At 45.3% G+C, this 23,672-nt stretch overlaps 1 protein-coding gene across 2 annotated transcripts in view; it reads left to right on the top strand.

The window, feature by feature from the left end:
- Positions 1–23,672, top strand: part of usp47 (ubiquitin specific peptidase 47) — a 67,913-nt gene that overhangs the window by 39,670 nt on the left and 4,571 nt on the right. For both annotated transcript variants that reach the window (XM_056279264.1, XM_056279263.1), the window contains exons 12-25: positions 141–272; positions 2,872–2,948; positions 3,121–3,176; positions 4,385–4,497; positions 4,588–4,695; positions 5,278–5,485; positions 5,914–6,029; positions 6,394–6,513; positions 6,742–7,537; positions 7,812–7,987; positions 8,084–8,164; positions 8,436–8,551; positions 8,747–8,865; positions 18,602–18,732. In XM_056279264.1, coding sequence (XP_056135239.1) covers positions 141–272; positions 2,872–2,948; positions 3,121–3,176; positions 4,385–4,497; positions 4,588–4,695; positions 5,278–5,485; positions 5,914–6,029; positions 6,394–6,513; positions 6,742–7,537; positions 7,812–7,987; positions 8,084–8,164; positions 8,436–8,551; positions 8,747–8,865; positions 18,602–18,732 — 2,349 coding nt within the window. The remainder of the gene's footprint in view (positions 1–140; positions 273–2,871; positions 2,949–3,120; positions 3,177–4,384; positions 4,498–4,587; positions 4,696–5,277; positions 5,486–5,913; positions 6,030–6,393; positions 6,514–6,741; positions 7,538–7,811; positions 7,988–8,083; positions 8,165–8,435; positions 8,552–8,746; positions 8,866–18,601; positions 18,733–23,672) is intronic.

Here is a 23,672-nt window from a genome sequence, read left to right as displayed (position 1 = left end):
AAAGAGGGCTAATAGTCATGTATCACAGTAAAAAGTTTAGCTGATAACATCATCTTAACAGCATTTATCAGCTTGGAAGAAAATTGTCATATATCTTCTATCTGAATGTGAAGTACTGTATTTCTCTATCTTATTTCTAGAGTTTGCTGACTTTTGAGCTGTTTTCTGTCATGGTCCATTCGGGGAGTGCCGCAGGTGGCCACTACTACGCCTGTATCAAATCCTTCAGCGATGGCCAGTGGTATAGTTTTAATGACCAGCACGTTAGTAAGGTCAGCCTTAAATGTGACATAATCTTTCCTGTATCACAGAAAAGTGAGTCAGTTCATCTGGACACAACGTTTATTGGGAGAAACGTTTCAATACTCCTCCAAGTGACCTCTTCAGTCTCAACTGAAGATGGTGGTGTGAATTCATGTTTGCAGCAGCCTCACCCAGTACTGGTGTGGGAAGATGGTGGCGCGAATTCACGTTTGCGGAAGCCTCACCCAGTACCGTCCATGCAGTGTCTTGGTCCACGTCTGCGTCTAAGTTTATCGTTTGATGGCTGGGAGAGCTGGCGCTGGATCAGCTGGGAGGGGTTGGTCTGCTGCGTCCTGTGGGCCCAGGGACCATGGCCCCGCCTGGAGCTGTGCCCAGAGAGGTAACACCGAGAGCAGTCACAGCAGTGGGGAAGGCTAAGCTAACTGCTAGCCCGTGCATACTGGCAGTTCCAATAACACTGAGGGCGGTCTGACAGGAAGCAGGCAGGCTAAGCTAACTGCTAGCCCGTGCAAACCGGCAGTTCCAATAACACCGAGGGCGGTCTGACAGGAGGCAGCAGTGGGGAAGGCCAAGCTAACTGCTAGCCCGTGCATACTGGCAGTTCCGACAGTCATCCTGCCTGGCGTTCGTTCTCCTTGGACAGTCTTTTTTTTTTTTTTTTTTTTTCCTTTGATATGTGGGTCCGTTTGGATATGTGTGTCAGTTTGGATATGTGTGTAAGTTTGGATATGTGTGTTCTTGTAGTTCTTGGATATGTGTGTTTGTCTTTGTGTTGCACTGCTGTGGGCTGGGGGAACCATGTTTCATTTCATGTACGCAAGTGCATGAAATGAAATGACAAAGTGTTTCTGATTCTGGACTGAGTGCAGGTGCCCCACCCTTATAAACAATACTGTTCGGTTTCATATGCAAATTGCCGTGATCATTAACTAGAGTTGCAATGGCCATGTGTACTATTCGCAGAGGTGTCTGTGAATGTTCTCATTCATCCAGGTCATGGTTAGTCCAGTTGCACTTGATTCAACTCCTTTGGATATTCACAGAGGATTGGGGAATAATTGCAATCACAGTATTGTAAGATGGCAAGAGATGTACTCTTAGCCCCCCCCCCCCCCCCAGTTCAGTGATGGTTGTTTGTTCCCTCTTCATATAGATGGCCTCCTGGTGAGACTGAAGAGGTCACTTACATGATGATGAAATGTTTCTCCCAATAAACGTTGCATCCAGATGAGCTGATTCACCTTTCGCTGATGACCTGGATTATTGCGCACGCATAAAAACCTGTTGTGTGCACGTACCACACTCAAATACATCGACAACATATACATGTAATACATCAACTTGCACCCACACAAACAAACACTGGGCTTAAAGTTCCCTGGTTTACAGCTGCTTTATCCTGCACTCTAACCGAGAGGGTTACTGAGGGGCAGAAGTGGTCGGCGCCTTCTGTGAGCGCATGATTGAAGTCACAAAATAATCGCCACATTTAAAGTGTTTTCATTCCCATATTGGCAATACCCACTCCTCAGGGTACAACTTTTATCCAGTCATTTGCTGCACTGCGTTGTATTATTTTATTTCACAATAGTCTGGGAGCAGAGCAGTTAGTCCACCAGTCAGGAGTAACAGTTCTGTGAGTGGCTGTGTAGCATGCTGGGAACTAGGCTGAACAAGATTAAAGATCTCTGCAGTGTGGAGGACAAGTTCATTAAAGACACAAGCCTGGTTTGAGAAAGGATTTGAAAGCATATGCAGGTGGGTGTGGTGATAGGAAATGGTTGGGGACCACTTGTTTAAACTTAAGAAAACCCTGTTCTTGTTTCTGTACCCTTTACTTAAACATATCGTATACTGAAGCATCAAAGACGTTCTTGGTTTTTTTTCTTTTCTTTTTTCTTTTTGACCCCTCCCTTTTCCCCCCAATTGTTCTTGGCCAATAATCCCACTCTTCTGAGCCGTCCCGGTCGCTGCTGCACCACCCCCTCTGCTGATCCGGGGAGGGCTGCAGACTACCACATGTCTCCTCCATACATGTGGAGTCACCAGCCACTTCTTTTCACCTGACAGTGAGGAGTTTCACCTGGGGAACGTAGCACGCGGGAGGATCACGCTATTCCCCCCCAGTTCCCACTCCCCCCCGAACAGGCGCCCCGACCGACCAGAGGAGGCGCTAGTGCAGCGACCAGAACGCATACCCACATCTGGCTTCCCACCCACAGACATGGCCAATTGTGTCTGTAGGGACGCCCGACCAAGCCGGTGGTAACACAGGGATTCAAACTGCTGTCCCCGTGTTGGTAGGCAACGGAATAGACCGCCACACCACCCAGACGCCCAAAGACATGCTGTTTATCACAAGACTGATCTCAGTCACAGGCTGCTGTATGTACACTTAAGTTTTCATTTCGGTGCCCCCTTCACATCCTACTGAGAAACCAGTCGACACTTTTTTTTTGTTCTTTGCTTGAACCTCTGTATGACTAGTCTTTTATATGAAAACACCCTATGTGTTAATTCTGTTATGCTTGAAGTTCAACACGGTACCACCCGTTTGTAATGAACAACAGTGCCAATGCCAGGTTTTTTGTTTTTGTCCTGTTGTAGATCACCCAGGATGATATCAGGAAGACATATGGAGGGTCCTCAGGGAGCAGGGGCTATTATTCCAGTGCCTTTGCCAGGTCAGTTGTTGTGTGCATACTTTCAGTTACCCATTGGACTGGTCACACAAACCAGATGGTTGTCTGCTCATTAGAATGGTGAAGAAAACTGGAACCTAGTTACACCTGTTTCCCGAAGAAAACAAAAACTGTTTATTTCCAATGTAGTCACTGTCTGTTTTCCCCTTCACAGCTCTACAAATGCATACATGCTGATTTATAGGCTGAAAGATCCCTCAAGGAATGCAAGTAAGGGATTAACATATATAAATCTGAACAGTATAACAGGAGACACCAGTATAAAGGCAGCGACCCATGACATTAGCCGTGTTTCCATCATGTATTTTATAAGGTTTTTGAAGTACTGCGGTAGAAAAGGTTTATGGAAATGGCAAACTTTGAAAAGCTTCCTCAATTTCTCAGTTTTTACACTCCTTTGAGGTGGTTTTTGCCTTTTTGGAAAAAGAGTTAATGGGCTAAGTGAGAGATGGAAAAACCTCTCCCGAATAAGTTCTGACATAGTGAGCATCTAACTCACATGATTGATCAGCTGTTTCCGCTGTTGGCGTCTTCCCGATATTCCCATTTCTTTGTCTTCTTCTCCGGACAGCATGAAACACGGCCAACAGTAGCTGATATTAAAGAACAATGACAACTTTACCCATTGAAACAAATTCCTGAAGCCTTCGCTCCATTTTCTCTCATAGATGACCAAGGCAACTGGTTTTGTTTCTAGTTCGCAACCTTTACTTCCTCTACTCCCTTTATTACAGCCATGCGTAATGTACCGCCAACTTCTGGTGAAATTATGCTTTCCGTCGCCTAGCTTATTCGCTCCAAACCAGTTGATGGAAACGTGCCTAACTCGTATATTCTTTTTTTTTAATCTTTTTTTTTTTCGATATTGCAAAAGTTAGCTTAAAATTGACTTGACAGTTAATGGAAACACGGTTTGTGGCTTTGTTATTGCATCAACAGATTTCCTCTTGTGCCAGTGTTTTGATTCGGGTGTGCTCAAACAGACGTCAATTTCAGTGACAATGGTAACAATCAGCATCCCAGCCAGTCACTAAGGAGGTCTTGGTATATAGTCCACTTCAGTGTAAAGCTCTTAAAACTGCTTTGGGACTAATGTTGATAAAGGTCATCATCATTCTGATGGTCATCATTATGAAGAAGCAAATGTATTGTAGTATTAATGTGATTTATGTAGGAGTCATTTACTGACCCACTCTTTTTAGAAGCTCCTACAATGGAGCTACGTTGTGCAATGTGCCCCACACCAACAAAGAACCACAACATGGCAGCCGCTCAATGGGTTCGAGGTTTATGCTGGTGTTTCCCTGTGTTCTGACAATAATCTGCATGTGCTGATCATTGTAGAAATTAAGTTCCTTGTGCTGAAACTAAGACATTGCATCTGTAATGTGATGTCTGTCTGCCTGTGATGTCTTCAGAGTATTTAGATGTAGAGGATTTTCCAGAGCACATACAGCGTCTGGTTCAGAAGGAGAAAGAGTGTGAAGAACAGGAAAAACGACAGCGGGAGATTGAGCGTAACACCTGCAAGGTAACTTGATCGTCCGGTAAACTGGCTTTAGATTATGTTTTCTGTCAGTGACACTTTGTATCACGTTTGCCTTCTTACTTTAACTTTCAGATCAAGCTTTTCTGCATGCACCCTGTGAAGATGATGATGATGATGGAGAACAAGCTAGAAGTTCACAAGGACAAAACCCTCAGAGAAGCAACAGAGATGGCCTATAAGGTTGGAAAGTGTCAAGTCAATTTTATTTGTGTAGCCCAATATCACAAATTACAAATGTGCCTCAGGGGGCTTTACAGCAACACAGCATCCTGTCCTTAGACCCTCACATCAGATACGGAACAACTCCTTAAAAGCCTTTAACAGGGAGAAAAAACAGGAAGAAAGCTCAGGGAGAGCAGCAGAGGAGGATCTCTCTCCCAAGACGCACAACGTGCAATGGATGTTGTGTTTACACTATTTATAGAATACAGCATTGACTTAGATTCTCAGAGCACTGCTCTGTCTGTACTTTTAAAGAATAATGTTTTATCCAACCAGATTCCTCTGTGCTTGTAGCAGTGAACCTTCACAATGTTCACTCCTAACTGGGTTATAGTTATAAAACAATTGAGCTTTTTCTGATATTACAAGAAAAGCACAGGTATCCCAAATTCAAAAGAAATTGTTCAAAATGAAGATTTGTAAATGCGTAAAACCTCACTGCATTTTGTTAAAGGCCTGGGCTTTTTGTTGATAGGCAAAGTCTTTACATTTTTGTCCTTATTTGTCTGTGGTCTACATTCGTGTTTTTGTGCTGCTCAGCTGATGGAGCTGGAGGGCGTGGTTCCTCTTGACTGCTGTCGCTTGGTGAAATACGATGAGTTCCACGAGTATCTGGAATGCTCCTATGAGGGTGAGGAGGACATGCCAATGGGCCTGCTGTTGGGGGGAGTAAAGTCCTCGTACATGTTTGACCTACTATTGGAGACCCGCAGGCCGGAGCAGGTGTTCCAGCCCTACAAACCTGGAGGTCAGTTGTATGCTGTGCTCTTAATGAAGCTACTAGCCTCAGGAAGTGGTGATTTGGGTGTGACATGGGTAAACATACCAATTCAAAGTGAGCACGTCAGCTACCCTCAGTACAAAGTTGTATTGATAGCACTCTGTTAATTTTAGATTATAATAATCTATTAACAAAAAACTTCCAATCCGGTCTATAGCAGCTAAAGACCTCTAAAGATGGTATAGGAGAGCAGTTTTTCATGTGCTCTGTAATCTTTTAGTTTCCGCAGCTGATGATTGTAAAATTTTGCCATATTGCCACGAATAATAACATTTTGTGCAGTAAACAATGCTACACCACTTGATCTACTGGTGAACTGTAAAAGCTGACTTTGCTACACAGTAAAAGTAATGTTTACTGTGTGTGTATGCATGCCTGCCTGCCTGCCACCACAGAGGTGATGGTTAAGGTCCATGTTGTGGATCTCAAGACTGAGACCATTGCTCCTCCAATCAGCGTGAGGGCTTACCTGAACCAGACCGTCATTGAATTCAAACAACTCATTGCACAGGTACACTGCTGTTCTGCTTTCTTTCTCTTTCTCTCCATCTCCTGTTAGTCCTCCTGAGCAATTGACTAGCACATACAGTAGGTTTTGAAGACATTAGTCTTTTCTGAAATAGTGTGTATCTGTGTGCACACCAGTTTGAAATATTAAATCTTTTAACCTTGTGGGTTTATACCTTCTAGGCTGTGTTAAATGTCAGGTGTGAGAAGTACTTTTTAACCGTCATTGTAAGGCTGGTTATAATTTGAACACTTTGGGTGCCTCATCTAGATTTCTCATTAGCTATGAATGTGAGATCCAATAAATGTTACATGCGCCATTGTGGCCACTTTCCAATCATGCTCTGTGTGTCCTATCTGTTGCTAAGGCTACAGAACTGTCTGCAGAAACCATGCGTGTGGTCCTGGAGCGCTGCTATAACGATCTTCGGCTCCTTTATGTCCCCAACAAGACATTGAAAGCCGAGGGCTTCTTCAGGAGTAACAAGGTCCCTTGGATGGTCTTTTGTTTTGTGTCTTACCAGTGCTTACTGTATTTCTGACATGTTTCCATTGTCCTCGTGTGATGCTGCTGTGTGTGTGTGGTAGATGTGTAGTTTGATGCTGCTGTGTATGTGTGGTAGATCTGTGTAGACAGTGTTGAAAACCAATTTGAACATCTCTTCAGACTAACCAATTGGATTCTGAACTGTGATTGGTGCATTCCCTGTTCTCAGGTTTTTGTGGAGAGCTCTGATTCATCAGATCACCAGGTCACTTTCACCGACTCCCTTTTATGGAAACTGCTCGATCGCCACGGAAACACCATCCGACTTTTGGTCTTGCTGCCTGAGCAGTCTCCTGGCACCCTGACCAACAGAACTGTTTGCAAGAAAGCGAGCGGTGACTCCAATCTGTCCTTTGGGTCAAAGGGTAACAGGAAATCCGTAGATGCTATGCTGGAGGAAAGCACGGAGAAACTAAAGAACTTGTCTCTCCAGCAGCAGCAGGGCTCCGGCACCAGCGACAGCCAGAAGAGCTCAGACGCTAGTGACTTTGATCATATTGAGTCACCCATCCAGGAGTCAGACTCCAAAATCTGTGCAGCTGCAGACAACCGAGAGCTGGAGAACCGGATCCGGTCAGCAGTCGCTGGCAATGGCAGCGCCTCCACCTCCGACCTTGAGAACCAGTTTGCCTGTGAGGAGCGGTCGGACTCAGAGGTGAACAACGATCGCAGCACAAGCTCGGTGGACAGCGACATCCTGAGCTCCAGCCACAGCAGTGATACCCTGTGTAACGCTGACAGTGGTCCCATCCAGCTGGCCAACGGCCTGGACTCCCACAGCATCACCAGCAGCCGTCGCTCCAAGGCCCATGAAGGCAAGAAAGAGACCTGGGACACAGCGGAGGAAGACTCCGGCACGGACAGCGAATATGACGAAAACGGGAAGAGCAAAGCAGAGGCCCAATACGTTTACTTCAGAGCAGAACCTTATGCCCAGGACAGCACCACTGGGGAAGCACAGAAATGTATGTCCCCTGTTTTAATGGTACAGTTAGAAGATAAACGTTTGAGTAATGAAGTAAAAGAAAAACCTAAACAAAACATTTACAAAAGAGGCAGATTTTTTTATTTATTTTTTATTTATTTTTTTACTTGCACTTATGAATTAGTAATGCACTTGAAAAAAAGCGTTTTACTACTAATGCATTATACAATGCTCCACATCCTGTCTGCATTGGCTCTGTAGGGAGAAATTTGTCTTGAAAGAGATGCCAAATTGTTATTCTGGATGTCTGCTAGGTTTACTGGTCCATGTGGACAAGAGAATAACGCTGGCAGCGTTTAAGCAGAACCTGGAGCCCTTTGTCGGAGTCACCTCCACACAGTTTAAAGTTTTCCGGGTGTACGCCAACAACCAGGAGTTTGAGAGTGTGCGGCTGAACGAAACCCTGTCCTCCTTCTCAGATGATAACAAGGTCTGTCCCGCCTGCAGCCGTCATAGTCGCAGGTTTCTCTTTGTTGTGCTGTTGTGTTTGGGTGTGACTATAGTTGACATTTTGTTATGTTCTTAGATAACTATTCGACTTGGAAGAGCACTGAAAAAAGGGGAATACAGAGTAAAAGTATACCAGCTACTAGTGAATGAACCAGAGGTAAGAAATGAGAAGAGGCATCTTTGGAATGGGTGTACAAATGTTTTATTTTGGCAAACTAAACAAAAAGTACATTTCCTCCGTTGCACTCAATACAAAATGTGACTTAGCTGGCCAGTAGACTGTCCCTCGTAGTTAGTTCAACATTTACTTCAGTTTAACAGATCTGTGGATGAGGTCTGATTGTTTGTGGGCGCAGTAATATTCCTCATTTTAATGATAATCGCAGTTGATTAATGATGATTTTTAAACAAGGCATTCATTTTTCCAGCCCTGCAAGTTTCTGGTGGACACTGTTTTTGCCAAAGGCATGACTGTCAGACAGTCTAAAGAGGAGCTGCTCCCGCAGTTAAAAGAACAATGTAAGCTTGACCTCAGCACTGATAGGTGAGTTGGTCTTCATTCCTTCTGATACCATATATTATTCCACAAATGAATTTAAAGTTTCTACTCGTCACTCCTCTAAGCAGGAGATGCACAGCAGTTGATATTCTAAAACCTTTCTATTACAGTCAGCCAGTCGACTGGCCGATGTGCATACTTTGTATTGCTAAACAATCTGTGTGGGTGTGGTGGGGTCAGGTTTCGTCTCAGGAAGAAGACTTGGAAGAATCCAGGCACAGTGTTTCTGGACTACCACGTCTACGAAGAAGATATCAACATCTCCTCTAACTGGGAGGTCTTCTTGGAGGTTCTGAATGGTAATTCAAGATTCAAGAATTTTATTGTCATTGTGCAAGCACAACCACATCGCAGTTGTGTCAACCTCAAAATGGTGCATACATAAAAGACAAGAAATATTAAGATATCAGCGATAAAATTGTACAGAGTCTAAACAATCCCATCTCCATCATCCAAACCACTTGTCCTGCTCTCAGGGTCATGGGATGCTGGAGCCTGTCCCAGCAGTCATTGAGCATTAGGTGGGGAGACACCCTGGACAGGCCACCAGGCCATCAGAGGGCCCCTCGTATCAATACATTAAAAAAAAGAAAGAAATCCGTTCATTCCCTACTTCCCCCTATTCAGTATCTAGGAAGTTCTATGTAGAGTCTAAACAATAGAGGTGCAAAATATAAGCAGTATAAGATATAAAATACAATACAGTTAATGATAAAATACAACTTAACAGGTGCAAAAACATTAGCAAAAATGCAGTAAAGGTGCGGTGGACAGATATGAAGTTCAGAAGGTGTATGCATGACCTTCAAATCCCTGAAGGACAGACTAGATGTAATTTTGGAGCTGGTAATGGTTGTTCCGTGGCTCTCTTTCAAGGAAGATGCCAATGTCAGGTTCTGTAATGTACGTAGGCAATAACTTACACACAGAGTACTAAGTAAGTACAACAAGTGGAAAACAGTTAAGTCACTGGAACAATGTAATGCACGATTCTTATTGGGGCTTAACACGTGTCAGCCAAACCCTGCACAGCAGACACATGATAATGATGATTATAATGATGATAATGATGATATAATAATGATAATGATGATAATGATGATAATAATAATGATGAATATAAAAATGATAATAATAATAATAATGATGATTATAATAATGGTAATAATAATCTTGGGCGGCACGGTGGCGCAGTGGTTAGCGCAGTCTCCTCACAGCAAGAAGGTCCTGGGTTCGAGCCCCGGGGTAGTCCAACCTTGGGGGTCGTCCTCTGTGTGGAGTTTGCATGTTCTCCCCGTGTCTGTGTGGGTTTCCTCTGGGGGCTCCGGTTTCCTCCCACAGTCCAAACACATGTAGGTCAGGTGACTCACCGTACTAACTTGTTCCTGTGTGTGTGTGTGTGTGTGTGTGTGTGTGTGTGTGTGTGTGTGTGTGTGTGTGTGTGTGTGTGTGTGTGTGTGTGTGTGTTGGGCCTGTGATGGCCTGGCGGCCTGTCCAGGGTGTCTCCCCACCTGCCACCCAATGACTGCTGGGATAGGCTCCAGCATCCCCGTGACCCTGAGAGCAGGATAAGCGGTTCGGATGATGGATGAATGGATAATAATCTTTATTTATATATTATATTTATTTATATAGCACTTTTCAAAAAAAATGTGACAAAGTGCTCCATAGGGTAATAAAAACAGAACATGATATAAGGTGATAAAATCGTATAAAAAAGATTAAAAACTAGAATAAAATCAGTTAAAATTGATAAAAACGAAACACAAAAGATAAAAAAAAATGTGCACGCATGAATTCAAATCTACACAGAAACATAAATAATGTGTAGAAGCGTACACACACTGGACATTGGTACAATTACAAGAATGCCATCCTAAACGAGTAGGCTTGTAACTTTTTTAAATTTGACACAGACAACGACAGTCTGGTGTCTGTAGGAAGCGCATTCCAGAGTTTGGCGGTCCTGGCAGCAAAAGCCCCATCCCTTCTGGTCACAGAATGGGACCTGGGAACAATGAGGAGGAACTGATTAGATGGTCTGAGGTCACGTTCAGGTTCAGAATGTTCAGAGGTCTTTTATATATTCTGGGGACAGTCCACGTTGGGCTTTAAAAGTAAGTAATACCATTTTAAAACCAGCTCTGAAATGCAAAGGGAGCCAGTGCAGTGATGCTGAGACAGGTGGAACGTGGTCCCTTCTCTTAATGCCCATGAAAAGCCTAGCAGCTGAATTCTGAACCAGCTGTAGGTGTGACAGTGGCTTTTGGCTGAGGCAGGAGTACAGAGAGTTGCAGTCGTTGAGTCTGGAAAAGACAAACGCATATATGACCTTCTAGTCACTGAAGGACAGAAAAGATTTAATTTTGGAGATGGATCGTAATTATCAAAAACATCTTTGGGACAACTTTCATGACCTGTTCCTAAAAGGTGAGGTTAGAGTCAAATATAACAGCTAAATTTCTAGCAGAATATGTTGCATAGGGATCGAGGGAGTCCAGCTGGTGCTGGAACTGCTCAGTTGTGCAGTGTGGACCATTTAGTAGTACTAGGGGCATCCTGACGGACGACCTAGGTGAGAAGGTAGTAGTACCACTGCTTTATTATTGTTAAGCTGTAGGTAGTTTTGATGCATCCACACTTTTATTTCAGTTAAACAATTTTTCAGGTAGATTAGATTATTTGGGTTATTTATCTGCCTCTGGGGATGCACAAGCCAGTGCATTCCAGAAACGTTTCATCATCATCGAAGTGACCTCTTCAGTCTCAGCTGACTGCATGTACCCCACCTTATAAACAATACAGTGACTGCAGGTACCCCCACCTTATAAACAATACAGTGGCATAGCAACCCAAACCAACGACCAGTTTCATATGTCAATATGGGTGTGACCATTAAGTAGAGTTACAATGGTCATGTTTACGATTCACAGAGGATTAGGGAATGTTTGCAATCACAGCATTGTAAGATGGTGACAGATGTACAGCCCCCCCCCCCCCCCCCAGTTCAGAGGTGGTCATTCCCTCTTCGCATAGATGGCCTCTTTGACTCCCTGTTCGAACCAGCGTTCCTCCCTATCAAGGATGTGCACCTCCTCTTCCTTGAAAGAGTGGCCACTGGCCTGTAGATGGTGTAGACTGTGGAGTCCTGGTCTGTAGATGGTGTAAACTGTATAGATGGTGTAGACCAGGGGTGCCCACAATTTTTTGACTCGTGAGCTACTTTTAAAATGACCAGGTCAAAATGATCTACTCATATTAAAAATAATAATAAAAATACTTAATACATGTTTTACATATATATGAACATTTATATGCAGTGTGTGTATTTACATACATGTTGTGTTACATACACAGTATTGCAGTGGATTTGCATTTATATTGAACCTTACACAGGCAATAATCATACCAAGCATTTGCTACTACACTATTTTGAAATTGCATCACTGCATGAACCTTTACAGCTGTGGTAAATAGATTTGTGATCTCTACCTCTCTACTCTGAGGATGACCTGCACTGGAGGGAGTCAGACAGGTTGCATAGTTCGGACAGTAGCTGCTGGTAGCCAGCCTCAAGCAGGCCTCCAAATGATCATCTGTCATGGCGGAACGGTATTTGGACTTGATAATCTTCATGTGAGAAAAGGCTGACTCACACAAATAAGTAGAGCCGAATAATGCCGTCAAGGAGGTTGCACATTTCCTCATGTTTGGGTACTTGTCCTCTGTAAGTAAGTTCCAAAACTCTCCATGCGCCCTGGACTTAAGCTGAATGTCAGCCTGTACTGTCAGCATCTCATCCTCCACTGCAGACGAGTTCAGGTGAAACAGTGTTGCCATTTTTGAGGCGAGGGAATCCACCTCTGTATCTTCCCCAAATGGGTAGCACATAAATGTAGCGATTGGCTCAAGCAAAGCAAAGTCTTGAAACCGTTTGTCAAAGTCTGACCAGACATTTTCAATCTGCTCTGTGTAGCGTGCACTGTCAAGTTGCGCACACACCCTCCCTTGCTTCTCCAGCTCTGCTGCCAGGTTTCGGAAGTTTCCCAAATCACGGCGCTGCAACTTTGAGGACAGAAGTTGCATTTTCCGTTTGAAAGCGTTAACTGAGCTGATCATGTTTACCACGCTGCTGTCTTTTCCTTGCAGCTCTAAGTGAAGCTCGTTCAACATGTTGGTTAAATCAGTTAAAAACGCCAAGTCTAGCAGCCACTGATGGTCATTAAGTTGCTTGTGTTCCGCATGTTTAGTGATAAGGAGAAACTCCTTAATCTCCGGACAGAGCTCTCGAAATCTCTGCAAGAATCTCCCTCTACTAAGCCATCTCACGTCAGTGTGTAGCAAGAGGTCAGAGTAGTTACAGTCGGCCTCTTCCAAATGTGTACCAAACAACCGTCTTTGAAGAGACCTCGCTCGAATAGAACAGGCGGGTTTGGTTGCCACATCCATGATCTCTTTCATGTTTAGCATTTTTGCGCATAATGCTTGTTGGTGTATTATGCAATGGTAATTAAGGAAGTCAGGGAAAGCATCGTCCTCCCTGCACTTGGCAATAAATCCATTCGAGCGGCCCACCATAGCAGGCGCACCGTCCGTGGTGATTGACACCAGTTTACACACTGGGAGCTGGATTTTATCCACAAAGTTTTTGAAGATCTGAAAAATGTCCTCTCCCCGCGTGTGTTCCTTCATGGCTAGTATTGTTAACAGCTCCTCTTTTGCAGTCATATCTTTAAACACCATGCGAATGAAAATGCACAATTGGGCCGTATCCCTTATGTCCGTAGACTCATCCAATTGTAGTGAGAAACACTCGCAGTCCACGATGTCCCTCCAAAGCTGCTGTGTCAAATCCCCGCCCATCACTTCACAGCGCCTTGTGACGGAATCTCTTGATAACTGGAGAGCTTTGATTGAAGATATTATTTCTGATTTGTTTTTAAAGTCCCGAAACAACGAATCTGCTGCCTCAAGGAAGGCCTCTTTCATCATCTCTCCATCTTGGAAGGCCTTCTTATGCTTAATGATGGAGTGACTCACCCGTAAAGATGCTTCGGTGGCTGCCTTTGCCTTTGAATGCGGCTGTGTGAAAAGTGGCTGCAGTTCCCTCACCTTTCTCTTTCTCAGCTCGCTTTTCAGAGGGAAGTCATTGTCATAGTTTTTATGAACAGTTCGAAAGTGCCTCTCCACATTTCCTTTCTTTGGGATAGCAATGCTAGACTGACAGATGAGACAAACGCATTTGGAATAAGACATGGTGGAAAAAAAGTCCTCCTCCCATTCCACATGGAAATGGTACGTTTTTTGTTTCTTGCTAGGTCCGGCTCCCCCACTCATTTTTGTTTTGTTTCACTTTTTAGTAGAATTTTTTTTAGAGAGTTGAACTAGCTAGCTCAATGCAGTTCTGCGTTAGCTCACGTTGTGGACATGTAAACTTCAAGGTACGTTCGAGAAGGGCTCTGGTTGTTATGGTAACCTAATGTAACAAAGTTTTAGGTTCCACTCTAGAATCTTTGGTTTTAGGCAACAGCAGACTGGCCGTCCTTTACGTCAATCAAAAGGCAAATGCCAAATGGAGGACAGATGATAGGCTAATGTCTTGGGAAAAAAAAAAAGTTTTTTTGGAATGTCATGGAGATCTACCAGCACTGCCTTCGCGATCTACTGGTCGATCGCGATCGACGTAGTGGGCACCCCTGGTGTAGACCGTGGAGTCCTGGCCTGTAGATGGTGTAGACTGTGGAGTCCTGGCCTGACGTGTTAGCTCTCCTGTGTTGTGCCATCCTTTTGGCCAGCATCTGTTTAGTTTCCCCGATGTACAAGTCACAGCAATCCTCCTGACACTTAACAGCTACACTATATGTTTGTGCTGGGGGACTCGATCCTTGGGGTGGACCAACTTATGCCACAGCGTGTTTTGGGTTTGAAAGCAACCGAGAAACGGTGTTTGGAAAATACACATCACAGCTTTTCAGACACTCCCGTCACATATGGAATCACCATTGGTTTACACTTAGGCAGCTGTGGTCCTTCTCCTCTATTGTATTGGCTGGTGCACTGTTTGGGCGTCTTCCTGCTTTGACAAACGCCCATTTAGGATAACCACACTTAACCAGGGCCTGTTTAACATGGGATTTCTCCTCTTCCCCGGCTGCTGTGTGGGGACGTTGTCAGCTCGGTGGTACAGCGTCCTGATGACTCCTAGTTTGTGCTGCAGTGGATGATGAGAAATAAACCTTAAGTACTGATCAGTATGTGTTGGTTTACGGTAAACATCAACAATCAAATGTCCCCCATCACCAATTTCAATTTCACAGTGTAAGAAGACTACCCTGTCATGTTCCACATCCTCCCTTGTGAACTTGATGTGGTGTCCACAGAGTTTAATGTGGTTGGTGAAACGTGCTACATCCTGAGATTAGATTTTAACCCAGGTGTCATCACACATCTGAACCAATGGCTCGGTGGTGTCCCTGGATAGGACATTAGAGCCTCTTTTCCACTTCCTCCATACAAGTTGGCCACTACAGGTGAGACTGGGGGACCCATAGCACACCCATGCCTCTGCCTATAGTAGTGCCCCCTGTATGTGAAGTACGTGAACTGAAGACACTGCTTCAGGAGTAGACACACCTACTCAGTGTTAAGGGTGGTGCTATTGCTAAGGGTGGGGTCGTTTTGTAATTTCATACAGACTACCTCCACTGCTTCATCAACAGGAACGCAGGTGAAGAGAGACATAACATCATAAGAGACCATTGTTTCATCCTCCTCCATGATGACGTCCCTCACCTTATCCACAACATCCACAGTGTTGTGAATGTGCTGTTCATTACTGCCTACCAACGGGTTCAGAACAGATGCCAGAAACGTAGAGAGGTTATAGGTCACTGACTGAATCATACTAACAATTGGCCATAGTGGCACATCCTGTTTATGTATCTTAGGTAACCCATACAGAGTTGGTGTAGCGCCCCCTGGTTATAATCTGTGGTACAACATTCTGTCGGTAGCATTGTCCTGTTCTAACAGCTTCAGACAATCTACCACCTTTTTCTTGGAACCACTGCCTGGATCTGGTTTCAGGGGCTCATAAGTGTTCATGTTGCTAAGTAACGTCATAACTCTCTCATGATAGTCTGTCTGGTTTAATACAACAGGGCATCTGCCTTTGTCTGCTGGAAGGATGATGATGCTATTGTCCTTACTGAGAGTCGTGAGAGCTTTCCTCTCATCTCTGCTGATGTTGGATGGTGGTGCCATTGCATTGCTGAGGCAGGCTGTAACTTTGTCTGTAGTTGCTCCGCTTCCAAGTCCGTGATGTTTATACTTATCAATGATTCCGTGGCTGTGATCAGTTCCACTAGCAGGATTTGCCTCTGTGTAGCAGCAAATTTAGCCACTTTGCAAGGATGTCTTTCTCCACCTGGGTGAGTTTTCTGTAAGACAGATCATTCAACCACTTGTCCACATCGCCGGCGCGTGTCTGGCATCCGTCTCTCTGTCTGCTGATGTCTCTGGCGTGCAGCACGTACGTCGAACTTCTTTTGAAATGTTTCATCACTCATCTAAATGACTTCCTCAGTCTGAACTGACTGCCGGTATCCCCACCCTTATAAACAATAAGGTGGCATAACGACCCAAGCCAACAAGTGGTTTCGTATGCAAATGACTGACCATTAAGTAGCGTTACAGTGGCCATGTGTACTGTTCACAGTACTGGGGAATAGTTGCAGTCACAGGGTTGTAAAATGATGACAGATGTACTCGTAGGCCTGCTGTTCAGGGATGGTCATTCCCTCTTCATGGCCTCCTTGACTCTCCGATCTGCCATACATAATTAGGGACAAGAGCTCTGAAAATTCTGACAAAAGAACATCATTTGATTTGGGAGGTGTGTAAGCCACAACACAAAGAGCAGTTGACTGTTTCCTCTGAGAGTCATCACTGTGGGCTTTTTGAACCTCTGACCCAAACACAAGTAAAGGTTTCAAAATGTATAATTACTTCATTAAGTAATTTCCTCAGGGGGGCGTGGGGGTAGTGTAGCGGTCTATTCTGTTAGCTACCAACATGGGGATAGCCGGTTCGAATCCCCGTGTTACCTCTGGCTTGGTCGGGTGTCCCTACAGACAGAATTGGCTGTGTCTGCGGGTGGGAAGCTGGATGTGGGTATGTGTCCTGGTTGCTGCACTAGCACCTCCTCTGGTCGGTCGGGGAGCCTGTTCGGGGGGAGGAGGAACTGGAGGGAATAGCATGATCCTCCCACGCGCTACGGCCCCCTGGTGAAACTCCTCACTGTCAGGTGAAAAGAAGCGGTGACTCCACATGTAATGGAGGAGATGTGGTAGTCTGCAGCCCTCCCTGGATCAGCAGAGGGGGTTGAGCAGAGACCGGGACGGCTCGGAAAAATAGGATAATTGGCCAGATAAAAGGGGGGAAACATCATCATCATCATCATAATAATAATAATTTGCTCAGGAATTACATTTTGAGATATGAATAAATATAGTATTTGTTAATCAGCTTCCTTTATATATATGTGTGTGTGTGTGTGTGTGTGTGTGTGTGTGTGTGTGTGTGTGTGTTAACATATGCAGCATGTTATATGTTGAAATCATGTTGCGTACACCACCAAGTCAGTTTCCTAGTATGTGCAAACATGCAAACATGGCTATCAATGAAACACGAACTAGCATGGACAGAGCTGTGGCTGGAGGAGGAGGAGAGGGGCAGACTTACAAGGATTTATTGTCATAAGGTAATAATAATAATAATAATAATCATTACATTTTTACAGCACTTTTCTAGAAAGCCAAAGTGCTTCACAGTGAAGGGGGTAACTCACTTAAACCACTACCAATGTGTAGCACCACCTGGGTGATGCACGGCAGCCATTTTGCACCAGAACGCTCACCACACATCAGCTTGAGGTGGAGAGGGAGGACTCATTGAGCCAGTTACATGGGGGATGATTAGGAGGCCAGATGGAGAGAGCCAGGTTGGGAGTTTTGCCAGGACACTGGGAACCCCCTACTCTTTGTGATAAGTGCCATGGGATCTTTAATGACCACAGTGAGTCCGGACCTCAGTTTAACGTCTCATCTGAAGGACGGATGAGACGTTAAAGACGTTAGGTGGTTTGAGTTACTCAGTTCTGGTGATAGTGATGTGTGGTGGACACTAGTGGTCACAGGTCTGACTGTTGGTCTCAGCAAGTGAACACAAAAATGAACAGCAACAGCTTATAAAAACACTCCAGGCCATAATAAAAACCAAAAGGCCGTGTTAGACACCCACAGAGCAATACAACACCTCCAGCACTGGAGTCTCCTCTCACACCACCCTGTATGCTTTTACACATTTCAACTTGGCTTCATACTTTTTGGGATTTTCTCCCCAATTGTACTTGGCCAATTACCCGACTCTTCTGAGCCATCCCGGTCTCTGCTCCACCCCCTCTGCTGATCCGGGGAGGTCTGCAGACTACCACATGCCTCCTCCCATACATGTGGAGTCACCAGCTGCTTCTTTTCACCTGACAGTGAGGCGTTTCACCAGGGAGACGTAGCGCGTGGAAGGATCACGCTATTCCCCCCCCTCCCCCCGAACAGGTGCCCTGCCCGACCAGAGGAGGCGCTAGTGCAGCGACCAGGACACATACCCACATCCGGCTTCCCACCCGCAGACACGGCCAATTGTGTAATTGTATCTGTAGGGATGCCCGACCAAGCCAGAGGCAACACGGGGATTTGAACCGCGATCCCCGTGTTGGTAGGTAGCAGAATAGACTGCTACACCACCCCGACACCCCGGCTTAAAATGTTTTATCAGCTGTCTGCATGTGCTGTTCTCCATTTTTGTGTCCTGTCAGTGAGACCAGCAGTCAGATGTGTGAGCAGGAGAGTCAGCAGCCATGTTGCCTCTGTACGTCAGTGTCACTACTGGTCTCATGGCAGTGATCCAAACTGTCTTCTAGGTTTCGACACTGTGGGTACTGTGAAACTAATGCGTGCACCTTACTATGTTCCCCAGAACCCGAGAAAATGAAGTTCATGTCCCAGCTGGCTGTTCTGACGAGGCGCTGGAGTCCTTCGCAAATGAAGCTGGAGCCCTTCCAAGAAGTGGTTTTAGAGAGCAGCAGCGTTGAAGAACTCAAGGACAAGGTTTGTGTGTGTGTGTGTGTGTGTGTGTGTGTGTGTGTGTGTGTGTGTGTGTGTTTTGCTGTTTTCTATGGTCAGTAGCCATGCTAACCTCCAAAGCTGAAGCTAAGTCACTTTCTTTTTTTCGTTGGCTGGTTTGAAACACAGGACATCAGAAACCTTGGAGAGAAAAGATGGATGGTTAAAAGGATGACACCATTGAAGAATTAAAGTCTTGTGTCAGTGGTCTTTATTCATAATTTTTCCACTTCAAGCAGGTTTTTCTCTCTCTCTCAGCATGTTGGTGTTTCCAATCAGATTTTGCCGCTTGAGAAATGATGAAATAGATGTACGTTATGTTAAATGTTGTGTACTCATGCACTCCCTGGCTGTCTTTCTGCCCGTCTGTCTGTCCTGTGCAAACTAACCACCCAGATCACAGTTTGGCATTTAAATCACCCGACCCGCTACTTGACACTTCAGGCAGCATGACTGGGTTCATGTACCTGTAGACATAGGTGAGGTTTTTTATGATAGCAGAAAGTACGTCAGGGCTGAACAGTAACCACGTTACCGCCATACCACTGTGTGAGGAGGTTACTGCGGCATGTTACCGTCATATCAGCTTCCCCCCATTCTGCTTGTTGCCGTCCTTACAGTCGGTGTACAACCTGAATTATTTTATTTTCTTTGCACTTGAATGTTCCTCGTTCACTGAGACACTTGAATATCTAAGTATGAAGTAATAGAAACAAGGTTTTTGTTGTACTGCCTTCCACAGCCTGCAGATTAAACTGCTCTGTGTTCTCCGTTAGATTTATACAGATTGTGTCTGGGTGGTGTGGCGGTCTGTTCCGTTGCCTACCAACACGGGGATCGCCAGTTCAAATCCCAGTGTTACCTCTGGCTTGACACAATTGGCCGTGTCTGCGGGTGGGAAGCCGGATGTGGGTATGTGTCCTGGTCACTGCACTAGCGCCTCCTCTGGTCGGTCGGAGCACCTGTTTGGGGGGGAGGGGGAACTGGAGGGAATAGCATGATCCTCCTACGTGCTATGTTCCCCAGGTGAAACTCCTCACTGTCAGGTGAAAAGAAGCAGCTGGTGACGCCATATGTATGGGAGGAGGCATGTGGTAGTCTGCAGCCCTCCCCGGATCAGCAGAGGGGGTGGAGCAGAGACCAGGACGGCTCGGAAGAGAGTGGGGTAATTGGCCAAGTACAATTGGGGAGAAAAAAAAGAGGGGGGGTGCTCTAGAAACAGATTTCTGCTGATGGGACTACTCTGTGTTCTCATTAGCTTTACACTGGGCTGTACTGCAATGTACTGTCACGTATTGTCTGTTTGTGCAATAATAACTTCTTAAGTATCCTGTGAGCCAGACTGGATATAAACAACACTTAGATGCCCCCCGTGGTGGTGAAAAGGTGATGTAACAGAAAAGCAAGTGACAAGTCCAGTTCGGTGTGAGGGTTAATAGTGCTACATTACTATGTGGCGCATTTGAACTGGACTGCTATGAGTCTGCCGGAGGATCTGCCTTTTGAATTATTCTGCTCCAGAGTTTTTAGTTTCTGGACTAAAATCACAGACCTTCCCCAGTAAGGACGGTTTTAGTTTGCAGACTGTTCAGTGCAACTTGATGAACTACTTTGTTTTTTTACAGTTCACTCCTTCAGTACTGACTAAACGACCATCTAGCTGTGACAGATGCATTACTCAACCAGATATTCAACCTCTGATGTGCCGTTTGAGATCTGGATGCTGTGAATAAACTTGGAATTATGGACAAGAACTTAATCATTAACCTAATAATACAGAAAAGTGGGCGAACAGTCGAGCCGATTCAGTTCTTTTTACACTGACGTTCAATTTGCATAAAATTAATATTCTCAGGGAACCTTGTTCACACAATTTTTAAGTAACTTTGAGCTGGTATTTTTACTTAACAAATGAGACATGGAAGCTCCACACAGGATAAAAGTGACCAATGATCTCCACAATTATTCCAAATTACTTGATATCCCCAGATCATGAAAGTCCCATGCAAACAGACTGAGTGAGTGAGTGAGTGAGTGAGTGAGTGACCACGTAGTCAGCTTAGGCCCATTTGTCATTTATATTCAAAAGCTTTCTTCTGCATCTTAAAATTCCTTAAAGGATGATTTCTGGTTTTAATGTATGTCTATTTGCATCTGTTGGTGTGTAAATGTGAGTCATTAATGACTGCTTCCCCCCATGACCCTCAAAACACAACGTTGCATTCATCTAACACAGTTTTAAGGACACGTTTCTACTCTTTCAGCCCCAGAGTGCATACAGTAGGTTACCGTTTCAGAATCAGAATCGTGTTTATTGGCCATGTGGGTTTGAACATATGTGGAATTTGACTCCAGTTTCGTGGCTTTCAGTGTACTTAGCACAGAATAACAACACTACTACGCAACAATCTTAACATATATACACAAGGATTATACTTATTTATACTTTATCACCTCTTATTTCACTTATACAGCTGAAATAAGAGGTGATAAGGTGTAGTGGTGCAGAGAATATATCAGAGATGCTGAAATAGATGTTACATGCCTGAGGAAGATGGACATGACAGAGTGTACCAATATTTGTACAATTTACAGTACAGTATATACAATATGTACAGTACAGTATATACAACATGTACAGTGCAGTATATACAACATGGTTGCTTTATTGGCAGTATTAAGTGTTCATTTGAATGACATCCTGGGGAAAGAAACTGTTTTTATATCTGGTTGTTTTGGGGTACAGTGCTCTGTAGCGCCTACCAGAGGGGAGGCATTGGAACAGGTTGTAACCAGGGTGTGATGTGTCTGCAGTGATGTTGCCTGACTGTTTCCTGAGTCTGGAGGTGTATAAGTCCTGAATGGAGGGCAGGTTGGCACCAGTGATTTTCTCTGCAGACCAAACTGTCCATTGTAGTCTGTCCCCGTCCTGTTTGGTGGCTGATCCAAACCAGACAGTGGTGGATGTGCAGAGGACAGACTGGATTATTGCAGTGTAGAACTGAATCAACAGTTGCTGAGGCAGGTTGAACTTCCTGAGCTGGCGTAGAAAGTATGTCCTCTGTTGGGCCTTTTTGATGATTGTGTCTATGTTGGATGCCCACCTTAGGTCCTGGGAGGGGGGGCAGTGCTGGGGGACTTTTCCTGAAGTCCACTGTCATCTCCACTGTTTTGAGCATGTTCAGCTCCAGGTTGTTATGGCCACATCAGAGGGCCAGCTGATCAACCTCCTGTCTATATGCAGACTCGTCACCATCCCGGATAAGGCCAGTGATGGTTGTGTCGTCCACAAACTTCAGGAGTTTAACAGACGGGTCACCTGAGGTGCAGTCATTTGTGTAGTGGGAGAAGAGTAGAGGGGAGAGCAGACATCCCTGGGGGGCGCCAGTGCTGGTTGTCCGGGTGCTGGATGTGGTTTTCCCCAGCCTCACCTGCTGCCTCCTGTCTGTCAGAAAGTTTTTAATCCACTGGCAGATGGGGGCTGGTACAGTGAACTGGGTGAGTTTGGAGTGGAGGATATCTGGGACGATGTTGTTGAACACTGAGCTGAAGTCCACAAACAGGTCCCTTGTGTATGTCCCTGGGGAGTTGAGGTGTTGGAAGGTGTAGTGCAATCCCATGTTGACTGCATCCTCCACTGACCTGTTTGCTCGGTAGGCAAACTGCAGGGGGTCAGGCAGGGGGTCTGTGATCTCCTTCAGGTGGACCAATACCAGTCTCTTGAGGTATTTAATGACCACAGACATTAGGGCAATGGCCCTGTATTCATTTAATCCTGTGATACGGGGTTTCTTGGGGACCAGGATGATAGTGGAGCTCTTGAAGCAGGAGGGGACTTCACACAGCTCCAGTGATCTGTTGAAGATCAGTGTGAAAATGGGGGCCAGCTGGTCAGCACAGATTTTAAGACAGGAGGGTGACCCGCCATCTGGGCCTGGTGTCTTCCTGGACTTTTGTCTCTGGAAGAGCTGGCGCATGTCCTCAACACAGATCCTGAGTGTGGGTGGGGGTTCGGTGGGGAGGGGAGAATGGCTGACAGGGAGTGCAGTTGTTTGTGTGTTGTGGCTGGAGAGGGTGAGGGGTGTAAAAAATCTGGATGTCATCAAATCTACTCAAGCTAAATACCAATAAGAATGAGCTCATGGTTGTGGCTTCCAAGGCACTGCTCCAGAAGGTTGGATAAAAACAAGCACAAACAACATTTAGTATAAATAAGTGAGGTAGTAAAAATAAGTGATGTAGCAAAAATGATGATAAGACAATAAAAGACAGCAGCAGCTTTTAAAGTTTAAAATAGTGCATGGGGTTATTGCACATAGTTGTCCATATTGCAGCAGCTTTAGTACCAGTTAGTCCTCAGCAGCTATAGGCATGTGTGTGTGTGGGGGGTAGGGGGGCACGATGGAGGCTACAGCTCTGGGGAAGAAGCTGTTCCTCAGCCTGTTAGTCTGGGTTTTGATGGTGCAGTATCTTTTCTGCGATGGCAAGGGAACAAACAGACAGTGACCTGGGTGTGTTGTGTCTTTGACAATGTTGCTGGCTTTCCTCAGTGGGCGGCCAGCACACACAGCATCCACATCTGGGAGCACAGCTCCCACAATCCTGGAGTCCTGTCTGGGGTACCTAGCAAAACCCCAGACAGGCTTCGGTATGTGCAGAATTCAGCTGCCAGGGTGCTCATCTGCACCAAGTCCTGGCAACACATCACCCCACCCATGTCCACCTTCACTGGCTCCCGGTCAAATCCCGCATTTCTTATAAAATCCTCCTCCTCACCTATAAATACCTTCATGCCCTTACCCCCCAGTACCTACCAGACCTCCTCAACCCCTATATTACTTCCCGGAATCTGCGGTCTGCAGACACAGGCCTGCTTGCCATTCCCCACACCAGCCTGCAGACTTTTGGGGACAGAGCCTTTAGTG

Source organism: Lampris incognitus, chromosome 4 (genome assembly GCF_029633865.1).
Source record: "Lampris incognitus isolate fLamInc1 chromosome 4, fLamInc1.hap2, whole genome shotgun sequence".
Lineage (NCBI taxonomy): Eukaryota > Metazoa > Chordata > Actinopteri > Lampriformes > Lampridae > Lampris > Lampris incognitus.
The sequence above is the reverse complement of the archived record's forward strand: the minus strand, read 5'-3'. Positions and strand labels throughout refer to the sequence as shown.